The sequence below is a fragment of the Budorcas taxicolor genome, chromosome 14, assembly GCF_023091745.1.
Source record: "Budorcas taxicolor isolate Tak-1 chromosome 14, Takin1.1, whole genome shotgun sequence".
NCBI lineage: Eukaryota > Metazoa > Chordata > Mammalia > Artiodactyla > Bovidae > Budorcas > Budorcas taxicolor.
Genome location: NC_068923.1, coordinates 59,007,519 through 59,020,034, shown reverse-complemented (window position 1 = coordinate 59,020,034; position 12,516 = coordinate 59,007,519). Strand labels below are relative to the sequence as shown.

Below are 12,516 nucleotides of genomic sequence, written 5' to 3'. Positions count from 1 at the left end.
ACCCAGTTTAAGGTGTATAATAGCACTCTGAACAAACTAAGGTAAATATACATAGGTCTTCGCCACCCTTAAAAAGATAGAATTCTGTTCAATTCCATGAATACACAATCTCTTTGGTCTAAGTTTTATGAATGAACATTATTTTCATATTATAGACATCGCTAGAGTGAATATTCTCCTGCAGCCATCTTGGCACATCTGGGTAATTATTTCCTTAGGACAAGTTCCTAGAGAGGACATTACTGGCTCAAAACTTACACTCATTGAAAATTTTGATAACTCTGTCCTCCAGAAAATCTGTACTGATTCGCATTTCTGAGTGGCTTTACATGATGCATCTGTAGCTAGAGGTTTTTTAAGTTAAGTGTAGAGTAGGTCAAGTTACCAGAGATTCAATTATTTACCTAAGGAAAAAGGATGACTCACAACTCCAATAACCCTTGGAGTGCAACCGAAAGGCACATCTCAGTGTGTCCATACACGCACAGAACATGTTCACACTGTCGGTGGTACAGGATCTCTGGGGTATGTGACACTGCAGGTCTGCAGTAATCCTTATTTTTATTTTTGCCCCTGCTCCCCAGCAACCACCACTGTCATCAAGTCCTCCATGAAAAAAATACTTTGTAACAAGAGCTCCTAGTCGGTCACTCCTAAACATGTCATTGTGAAGACATTCAGAATTCCCTTTCAACTCAGTTTGGGGGTTTCACTATAGACAACCTGGAAAAACTCAGACGAATCTGCCTTGCAACTACAGTCTAAACCTGAGGAAAGGTTCATTATAGATGACTGCATTCTCAGTGAAGTAGGTTTTCAGCAAAGCAAATGTAAAGGGAACTAGAGGCAAAAAGCACTGACATGAAAACTGGTTTTACTACCACATCACACATTCCAGATAATTCAGAAGTTATCAAATCCTATCAGGTTTGAATCCAACTTCTTATGTCACCGAATCTGTTCTGCAAATAAAAGAGAATCTGGAAAAGTTGAATTAAATTAATTTAATTAAACTAAAGTTGAATTAAAATCAGGCAATTGTCAATTTGTTTTCTTTTCCTACACTGTAATGTTTAATATTTTATGCATCTCTGAAAAGATCCTACTCAAATAAACCATTTATCTTCCTAGTTAAAGAAGACCTTTAAGACATTTTTTTCTCACTCTTTCAAGATGGAACCAAGCACTGGCTGACCAGATTTAATGTCAAAATAGGGCTTACTTATTCCCAGCTCCTCTCATGTAACAATAACCAACCATTTTTCTATGAGTTGTAATTTCTCTCAGCTAAAATGTGCAAAATATCTGCAATATCTCCCTTGCTAATTGTTCCCCACTCCCTACAACACAGATACACACTTTTTTGTCATCAGTTTTTAATTATCCGCACTAAAGTAATTGGTAATTATCCAAAAGTACAGACAAGGTAGAAAAATTCACATCTGATCTTGGAAGGCTTTTTTCTTTTTTTTTTTACAGGAGTGGGAGGGAGTTATTGTATGACAGCCAAGCAACCTTCCTACTTGAGGCTTTTCTTGGGGGACTGCAACATCTGCTTTCCAAGGCACGCATATATTCATCCCCTCAACAAACATTTGAAAGGAAGTCTCTTCGAAGAAAATACCATAGCAAGATGAGTTCTCTCAATTTTCAAGGGGCAAACTAACATACACCCCCAACAGAAACATCTTCACTGGTTTCAGACAAAAATCCATACAGTGCCAGTTCCATGATGGAGAACCTTTGAAAGAGGCTGCTCTTACTAAATAACCATCTATCCTTTAAACTCCCAGTTTACATCTATATTAAAGACTGAAAGACTGAAGAATACTGCAACAAAATAGAGCAATTATATCTTTAATCAGGGTCCTGTTTACTACTGTCTATGCGACAGAATTGTTACAGAAACCTAATAAGCCAGTACCTGGAATACATGTATATATTTCATAAAATATCACTTGTTACTGTGATGGTCAGCAAAATCCCCTCATACTCATGCAGCCAACTGAGCCTTTTACAAAATACTTGTACATATACAGTATTCAACCTGATGGAGATGATAGCGTTTCTGGTACCCATTCTATAGGCGAAGAATCTGGGGCTTGGAAAGTCATATGACTTGTCCAATATTAGCAAATGATCAATTAAGCCTGGTAAACAGATTGTTAAGTCCAGGCATTCATCCCTATAGCTCATCCTATACCATCCTCAGAGCCTCATGCTCTAAGACTGACCACAAATGTGCTTTGATTTCACTCTAAAGGTGAGGAAGTCACTATTTTCATTTCTTATTACTTGCAATCAAGGAGCAGTGTTTTTTGAATCACCAACAATAATTAATGAAAGTACTGTCAGTTCTTCCCTGGGGCTGGACCACAAAATACAGAAGCTGCAGCTTCAGAATCTCTTTACCTTATTGGAGTATCACCTACCTTAGTTGTCTCAGCTTCTGTCTGCAGTCGCTTGGGGGTTCCTTTTTGGTCAAGCACCTTCTGGAAAGTTTTATTTTTAATGGATTGAGACTCAACACCTTCACCTTCAATTTGTAGTTTAATACCTTCACCATGGGCAGGGTGATCAATACCCCGTGGATTCAAACCGCAGTGGAGAGCTAGGAAAGAGGAAACAAATCTAACTCAGAAAACAGATCCTATAAAGAAGGTGTCCATGAAAGACAATACTTCATTTGGTCTACATGGGAAGAAACAAGACATTTCCAAGTTGAGGGGTGGAACCATAACTATAGGAAATAATCTGGGGAAGAGGGACCATGGTATGGTGGCAAATTCCAAGCTCGGAAGTCAGAAAGACGGCAGCACAAATGCAGGAAGCATCAGTTTCAAGAAGTTCGACCTTGAGCAAGTGACTAATCCTCATGTTACAGATGATAATACCAAATCAGGCAACTTAGGCACTGCCTCCCACACATGCGGTTATTTCAACCCCTGCAGTTTAGTGTGTATCTATGCTTCCATCTGGAACACTGTTCTTTCATTCCTTCCAGCTTCTGAATCTTCCCTATTCTTTGAGCATCCACTCAGTATTCAACAAATATTTATTGAGCAAATAGTAAAAAGTCAAGCAGGTATTTTGTTCCTAGCTCTCACTTCTCCCTTAACAAGTCCCATCCCTTCCCATCATTTCTGATACAATCAATCTGCCCATGACACTCAAATCTTACATCCAGCCCAGAGAGACCTCTTTTTTTTTTTTTTTTCCTGACAGGTGTGTACTTGCTTTTTAATTTATTCTAATTGGAGGATAACTACTTTACAATATTGTGATGGTTTTGCCATCCATCAACATGAATTGGCAACAGGTTACATGTGTTCCCCTCATCCTGTACCCCCCTCCCACCACCCTCCCCACCGTATCCCTCTGGGTTGTCCCAGAGCACGAGCCAGAGCACGAGCTTTGAGTGCCGTGCTTCATGCATCAAACTTGCACTGGTCATCTCTTTTACATATAAAACGAAGGTGAGCATGATGCATGTGCTGGGAACTGAACCCGGTCTCCCACGTGGGAGGTGAGAATTCCACCACTGAACCAGCAATGGCCCTGTCGCATACAGCCCAGAAAGACCTCTCTTACAAGCTTCAGACGTAAGTAAGACTGTCACTTATCCCAATGTCAGTATATCAGAGATCTCACATTTAACATGTTCACACTGAACCTTGATTTTTCTACCCCCAAATATTCCCCTTCTCCAGTCACTACAGAGAAGTTGAAGAGTCCTCCTTGATACCACTCTCCCTGTAAGTCAGTACGTCACTTCCATCTTTTACCAGGGCCAGTGAGTGCTGCACTCAAGATGATGCTCCCATCCACCTCCCTTACCCCATCTCCACTGCCATGACTCTGGTCCACGCTACCCACCTGTCTCACCTAGACTGACCGCCCCACTGCTCCTCCTCCCTGGATGCCCACAATCTCATTAAAAAATGTATAGGTCAGTTCACAAGACTCTTCTGCTACAAAACAGAGACTCACTGGCTTAGAGAACAAACTTATGGTTACCTGGGTTGGGAGGGATAGTTAGGGAGTTTGGGGTTGACATGTACACACTGCTTTATTTAAAATAATCAAAGATCTACTGTATAACAAATGTAGAGGGGACAAGAGAATAAGATAGTTGATACTGGCCATGCATTGATAATTCTTGAAGCTAACTGATAGATTCATGGGGATTTATTTCACTACTCCTTCTACTTTTGTGTATACAAAAAAGTTAAACAAACAAACACGCAAACTTTCTAATGGCTTCACTGTACACCCAGAGCATTCAAAAGTCTTTAACGTGGGCAACAAGGCTATGACATTATCTGTTTCATTCTCCCTCTCCAATTTCCTCGCCCACTACTGTATCCCTGGTCCACTCCACCTGTGCCACCCACTTCCTTGTCTCTTCCTTGAACACTCCATGCCTTCTGGACTTTGCATATTATGTTTCTTTGTCTGAACAGTTCTTCCCCATTCTTCAGCTAACTGATACTCATCAGTCAGGTTTTGGCTTAAATACCAACTCTTCAGACACACCTTTCCTTAATCCCCTCTCCTCATTCTCCCCCTTCCCCACCCCGCATTAGATCTCATGCCTGGAATGACAAGTATTCAAGAAACATTGCACGAATCTTAAAAAACTCACCGTACAATGGTCCCTATGCATGTAACCTTATTTATACCACTTTATAATCTTATTTCTTTGTTTGGCTGTGCTGGGTCTTCCTTGCTGCACAGGCTTTTTTCTAGCTGCGGTGAGTGGGGGCTACTCTCCAGTTGCGGTGCACGGGCTTCTCCCCGCAGTGGCTTCTCTTGTTGCGGAGCATGGGCATGCAGCCTTCAGCAGCTACGGCACACATCTCAGTAGCTGCCGCTCCTGCGCTCTGGAGTACAGGCTCGATAGCTGTGGCTCACGGGCTTAGTTGCTCTGCTGCATGTGGGATCTTCCAGGATCAGGGATTGAACCTGTGTCTCCTGCATTGACAGGCAGCTTCTTTACCACTGAGCCACCAGAGAAGCCCTATTTATACCATTTTATCTAAAAAATTATCTGAAATTCTTTTCTAGTCTTTTAAGTCTTCTAAAACAAGGACCAGCCTATTTCACGGTGCATTGTAGGCACTCATGTATTAGTTTATGTCTCTTCCCTCGGGTTTTGTGATGGATCTCAAATAATCTTCATGAAAAACCCTGATACATAATTATATTCATTTCACAGACAAGGGAAATGAGGCTCAAAGGGTTATAATCATAAAAAGTCACACAGTGTCTGCTGAAGGTCACAAAGATCATGTATCATTCAGGTTGCAGATGATTTCAAGTTTCAGATGAACAAACCCAAAATAGATTAAGCAGTGAAGAAAATCATTAACTTTCAGGAGAGGAAGTCCAGTAATGGGAAAAGTTCGGTGTTAGCTGATTTCCCAGTTCAATAGGGCCATCAAGACCCTTTTCACTTCTCCATTCTACCATCCATAACATCACCTTAAGCCTGGGTCCCCCATGGCACTACAGCTATAAGATTCTAGTTCACATCTCTCAATAGAGACAGCTTGACTGACCATAGTTTTCCCTCCCTCAATCCTCCTCCAAACTTGGGTGTTTCTCATTGGTCCAAAGTGAATCACACACATCCAATAGTGAACTAAAACACTGGTAGTGGAGGCAGGATTACCCTTAAACCACCTAAGGTCAAGTCCCCAAACCATATCGCTGTTACTCAACAACGAGGGGTGGAATGGATGCTGGAGAACCAAGCACAATACCCAGTTCAGGCAGTCGAATAAAAAGAACGCAACCTATGAGAGTATGAGGCTAATTACTGTTAATAACAATCAGCTTCTCCATCTCTAAAGATCAGCCTACTTACAATGAATTTTCAATTAAATATACTAAAACTGTGATTATTAAAAAGAGGTGAGCTTGTGTAGGGAGATGGGGGATTTAGACATTAATGAGAAAAGAAAAAAATGTGTATCTTTGTTCATACTAAAGCTAATGAGAAAAGAAAAAAAAATGTGTACCTTTGTTCATACTCAAGCATGATTCCCAGCTGTTTCCTGCCTTGAAATTCACATCCTGAGGAACATCACTGAGCTGCTGGGAGCTTCCAGTATCTCCCGTCCTCCTCTGCTATCACCTCCCCACTCAGACTGTCATACTTCCCTCACTCTTGCTCACGTTGGTCCCTCCTCCTAGAAAGAGGTTCTACTCCACCCAAATCCTACTTCCTTCTTTGGGGCATGAACTCCTATTCAGCTCACGTGTCTGTTCCAATGTCTTCACAAAGTCTTCTATGAGCTCTGGCATCGTGGGCTTCATCTCCTCCCTGTCTGGGGATGTCTGTCTAATTGATCTGTCTCATTGCTGAAAACTGCCAGCTCTTTCTTCACTGCCCAGTCCAGAATCTGGCACATAACAGGCAGCGGAGAAACATCTGTTCAGCTGCTGAATGAACCAGCAATCGTCTATCTTTACACAAACACGCCTTACATCAAAATGCCTCTCTTCTCTGCTAGTAAATACTGAGTGTACAGAATGTAAGATCTCTATAGACATGAGGTGGGATATGGCATTTTGACTTTCTATGCATGTTGCCTTCTTCATACACAGTTTTAATCCTTCATAACTGTTTCCTCTTCACTTACAAATCCAGTAGCCGATTTATGTTTCTGTGCTTGGGTATATTTATTTAAAACTGTTCCTGACAGGCTTTGTTTTCTTTTCCCTGAAATTTCATGTCCCTCATATTTACAAATCAAGCCACTTTCAAATGGCCTCTTGTATGCCATGACCTCCATCTCTTTGTTTATCATGTAAAAGGTGCCCCCATTTGCTTTCTCTTTTCTGTCCTCATTATGACCCTTTCTTGTTTTCACTAAAGTTCTTTACTCAGTTTAATGGGCTCAGTTGCTCACAGGTCAGCTTTGAGACCTTACTGTTTCCTGGATCTCCCTAATCTCACAGTCTGGTGGCTTGTGGATTTTTAATTATTGTATTAATACTGCAGAAGGCTTGCAGTCTTTACCTGAAGTGCTGCCACTGCGGCTTTACAGTTGCTAACAGTGAGCTCTTAAAATGAGTTAAAGACCAGATTTTTACAGATGTTGCTCTTTTAAAAAGCTAGAGAAAGGACTTCTCTGGCAGTCCAGTGGTTAAGGTTTTGCCTTCTAAAGCAAGGGCTGTGGCTTTGATCCCTAGTGGGGGAGATAAGATCCCACATGCCTTGAGGCCAAAAATCCAAAACATAAAACAAAAGCAATATTGTAACAAATTCAATAAAGACTTTGAAAATGGTCCACACCCAAAAAAGGAAAAATCTTAAAAAAGCTAGAGAAAATTCTTCATGCAAATACCCATGTTTTAGCATTGTTTTGGGATGCCAGTTTGAAGGCATCATCTCTTTTTCACATGCAAAAATCCACTCCCTCAGAAATGGAAATCCTCGTGTGTTGCTGGTGGTAACGTAAAATGGGACAGTTTGTGTGGAACACTGTATGATGATTCTTCAAAAATAAAAAATTAAAATACAAAATACTATTTGACCCAGCAATCCCAACGAAAGTAGGGATTTGAATAGGTACTTGTCTACCCGTGTTTAGAGCAGTATTATTCATAATAGCCAAAAGGTGGAAAGAACCCAGGTGTCCATTGATGGATGAATGGACAAACATAATGTGATATATATGTGCCACAGAATATTATCCAGTCTTAAAAAGGAATGAAATTCTGATACATGCTACATTAAGGGTGAAACTTGAAAACGTTATGTGAAGTGAAAGAAGCCAGTCACAAAAGGACAAGTATTGTGTGAGTCTATTTCATTCAGAGAGACAAAGTGCAACAGTGGTCATCAGAGGCTGGAGGAGAGGGGACTGGGATTTATTGCTTATGAAATTTCAGCTTGGGTTGATGAGAAAGTTCTGGAGATAGACAGTGGTGATGGTTGCACAACGGTATAAACATATCTAATGCCACTGACTCACACTCAACAATGGTTACGGTAACCAATTCTGTTATTTCTACAGTAAAATTTTAAAACCAAAATGTACTACCTCTACTTTCACCTCCCTATCGCCTCCCAAAGCAGAAAGTTCCAAAAATATTTTTAGTCTTCTTTCAATCATCTAATTGTGCTTTTCAGGTATGTTTCTTTTTCAAACATAAAATAGACACAATAGCTCAGTGATATCCAATTTCTTTCAAATGTTCCTGAAAAGGGCACAGTCTCCAGAAAGGATCCCAGCCTGACCAGCAGAAGACATGCTTCACTCGCTGGAAGTGAGCCTGGGGCCATCCTGATCCTGACCTCTGAGGGATCCCATTCCAACGGGACTTCGGTCACAGTAACAAACTCTGCCTAAGCGCCAGGCTTCATTTCATCTTGAGATGATTCAAGAGGAGCCGAGGGACATGCTGGCCTCCCGACACTTATTTGTAAGAACAAGTGGATCTATTTGTCAAGGAATTACACAGCTGCCCAGTCCTTTTAATTCCCACCCATGTGACACTCTCCCTTGTCTCCTTACAACTCATTCAAGTTGAATGGTCCTTTATTCCCAGCATCAGTGAGAAGAGAGATGCTGTGCAAACACTGTCAATGGTGCTGCTCTGGCTTCTGCACCTACGTTTGTACCAACTCATAGATGCTGCTTGGAACTCTCGAGATGTCTTATGCTTCTCTGCTTTGCCAGAATTGATCTTTTCCCATAATATACTCTTCCCTTTCCTTAAATAGTAAATGCTCTTTCTTCTTTTCCCTGTGAAGCCTTAATTGACTTTGCATTCATTAATATCTTTCTAAGCAATGTTGACAATACATCTTTTTACCGTGCATTCCAAGTGTTTATTAACATGTCTGCTTACCCTATAACTAGAAGCCCCATGAAGCAAGGGACTTCTTACTGAGTTTTACAAACCCAGTGCCCAGCCACCTGACTACTGTACAGTTACCCTAAAACAATAAGATTGATTCAATAAGATGCTTACAGAATAGGCAGAGGTATGATGGAAAAGATGCTGATCCAATCCTACTGACTGTCATTCCCTTCTGCTGAGTAGTTTACATCTTTATTTTTCAAAGGAAGATTGGGATTGACATGTATACACTATCATGTGTAAAACAGCTAGCTAGTGAGAAACTGCTATATACCACAGGGAGCTCAGCTCGGTGCTCTGTGATGATCGAGATGGGTGGGATGGTGGGGTGAGAGGCACAAGAGGGAGGGGATATAGGTATACCTATAGCTGATTCACTTCACTGTATAGTAGAACATTGTAAAGCAACTACAATCCCATTAAAAAAAAAAAACTTTAAAAACAAAAACACAACAAAAAAGAGCAAATAAAAGTTCTTCCAACATAACTGGATAACTCAAGCTATGGAAAATCACAGAACCCTAGAGCTCCCAAACCTGCTGTTTTACTTGACTGCTCTCTGCAGAACAGAAACTGTGTTATTCATCTGCATACCTGCAAACTAAACAGTTGACATGTTTGGCACCTCATAAATGTTGCTAAATGAACACATGACCTTATGACACAAATATTAATATACTCCAATCCTCAGCCTGAGCTATTAAAATTGAGATAGATTGTTTACAATTTCATGTCTATTTCTTGCTATTAGCTAAAGTTCTTGGAGGACATGGCCCTTGTTTCATACCTCTCATGTATAATAAACACATACCAGACACTCTCCAAGCACCTGTTTAATTAAGGGAAGTGCCTCATGCATTATATTTCGGATTCAAACTCAGCAGAACTCTACCCTCTCAAAGTCACCCAGGCATCACAAAAGGCTGCTTGCTCTCTGTAGCAGACACTTCCAGTTGGCTAAACATTCCCAGTGCTCTCCTCCGTGGCCATCTCCCACAACATGGCTTAAAGTCAAAACTCAATTTCCCAGCTTCCCTTGCAGCTACAAGTGGCTGCTAACAGATTCCTACCTACAGGAACTAAGCAGGCATTTGATGGGTAAAGAGACAGTCCTGGAACTGACCAAAGAGAACAGATGTGGATACCATCCTTCTTTCCCTCCCTCTGTCTTGAATGCTGATGTGTTCTCTAGAGCTGCTACAGAGCTTCTGTGACAACAGGGCTCCAAACGTAAGTGAAAGTCAAGAGGCTAGTGGCCACATTGGCTCTGCCACCATAGGGCTACCCAACTATTTTCATAGTCCCTCCAGACTTGGTGCTCTGACAGAGAAATAATCCCTTCTTGTTAAGTCACTTTGAATCAAGTATCCTCTAACTATCAGATGATCCATTCCAAACTGACACATGATTCCATTTTAACTAGTTACATATGGTTGCTTAGCTCTTCCTTAAGGAGCAAAAAAAAAAAAAAAAGAACACTGAAATCCTAGCAAAAGATTCCAGTTTGGGTTGCCTAACTCCCATTGACTTAGAAAGCTGCATAAGTATAGTAATACCTTAGCAAGGAAGGTATACATTAAGAATACACTGTTCATATTGTTATGAAGAAAATTATCATCAGAAGTAGATAAATCCAGGTCTTCCACTGTGGAGACCTGAGGCAAAACTCTTACTCAAACGTGGGACTCTGGTATCTGCAATATTCATAAGAACTTCTGTATGAATGAATGTGTTCCTGGGAGTCAGGTCACTAACGTTTTAACATGAGAATATAGCAATGTCTCAGGAAAGAAGTTTGGGTTAAGCTAGTGGATACAGAGCACAGTGGCTATTTGGGCAAAGGAACCTGTCCAGTGGACATCCCCTAGGGCAGGGGTCAGCAAATTCCAGCCTATGGGCCAAATCCAGTCTGCCACCTGTTTTCATATGCCTTGTGATCTGAGAATAATTTTTACATTTTTTAATGGTTGGGAGAAAAAAAGTAACCTAAAGGACTATTTTGTGACCTGAAAAGAATATATGGAATTCAAATGTCAGTGTTCATCAAGTTTTACTGAAACACAGCCATCCTTAATTATTTGTATATTATCTATGACCACTTTTGTGCTATAATGGCAAAAGTGAGTAGTGGTAACAAAGACCAGGCATGCATGCTTAGTCGCTCAGTTGTCCGATTCTTTGCAACCCCACGGACTGTAGCCTGCCAGGTTCCTCTGTCTCTGGGATTTTCCAGGCAAGAATACTGGGGTGGGCTGTCATTCCCTTCTCCAGGGGATCTTCCTGACCCAGGAATTGAACCTGGGTCTCCTGCACTATCATTTTTATCCATGATACTATAAGATTTCATGCCATGAACCAGTGCCCAAACAGCTGTATTTATGTACATGAACTGAACCAAGTTTTCATAAAACAGTATTTTCCTTTACTACATGTAATCTACTATGATTTTTTTTTCTCAAAAATTTGTAAGGCAGTACCTCTTGGATGCTTCTGAGAAAAGAGAAGAGACACACTTTTCTCAATTTTCTCTACTAAGGAAAAACAAAAATCCTGAGCATTATATACAAAGCAAATGTAAGACTGACTTTGAAAGGTGAAGAGGAGTTAGACTATCTAGGGACCTTGGATCTCAAGGAAAGACATGAAGGTGAGTTTCCTAGGCGCTCTCTTTGCCTCATATATTCCGGACTTGGAGCTGAAGAAGCTGAAACCTGGAGGTGTCAAAGGGCACCAACAAAAAGTAAGATAAGAGCCTGTGCTCTGTAGACAATGGACCATGACAAGGGCAGCCTAGCAAGATGGAAACTTCTAGATAGTAATTGCTCTACTCTAACATCACAGTAAAAATGTAACTCAACCCCTCATATCAGCAAAGGAGAAGCCCAACTTCCACCCTGCCCTGGGCTATAATAAGGTATTCCAAAATCTCCAGTGGGTCACAGAAGGCCAAGTAAGGAGCCCAGACCTTCATCTCTGTTGGTTGGTAATAAGGTTACTTCCACACCCCTGCAATATCATCTGAGAAGTGTGAAGGTTTCACTTCCACCCCCAACAAGGAGGCAGTCCCTCCTTTCTGGGGTGATGTCAGAGCAAGCCTGGTGAGCCTGAGCTTTCATCACGCTGTTTATCATCAGTGATAAACAGCAAAGAGGCCCCATCTCCCAGCATTCAACTTAGGCAGAGTGAGGAACCTGAATTTCTAACTCTACTTGGCTAGAGTGGTGTTAAAGAAAAGCAGTTAAAACAGAAGGCTGAAGTAAGAAAGATTCAGTCTCATGGGATTCCCTGGTGGCTCAGATGATAAAGAATCTGCTGCAATGCAGGAGATCCAGGTTTGATCCCTGGTTTGGGAAGAGCCCCTGGAGAAGGGAATGGCTACCCACTCCAGTATTCTTGCCTGGAGAATTCCATGGACAGAGGAGCCTGGTGGGCTACAGTCCATGGGGGCACAAAGAATCAGGCACAACTGAGCAACTAACACTTCCTTTCAGTGTCTCATAACATAAAATGAAAATGTCCAAGTTCTGATTGAACAGAAAAATCACACATAACCAAGAAGCAGGAGGACCTCAAACTGAATGGGGAATGATCAATCCATAGATGCCAATACCAAGATTACAGATCTCAGAATTATCTGAC

General features: G+C 41.2%; 1 protein-coding gene across 1 annotated transcript in view; it reads right to left on the bottom strand.

The window, feature by feature from the left end:
* Window positions 1-12,516, bottom strand: part of SAMD12 (sterile alpha motif domain containing 12) — a 264,227-nt gene that overhangs the window by 225,752 nt on the left and 25,959 nt on the right. Inside the window, exon 3 of the mRNA XM_052651579.1 lies at window positions 2,433-2,611. Within this exon, the coding sequence (XP_052507539.1) occupies window positions 2,433-2,611 (179 nt within the window). The remainder of the gene's footprint in view (window positions 1-2,432; window positions 2,612-12,516) is intronic.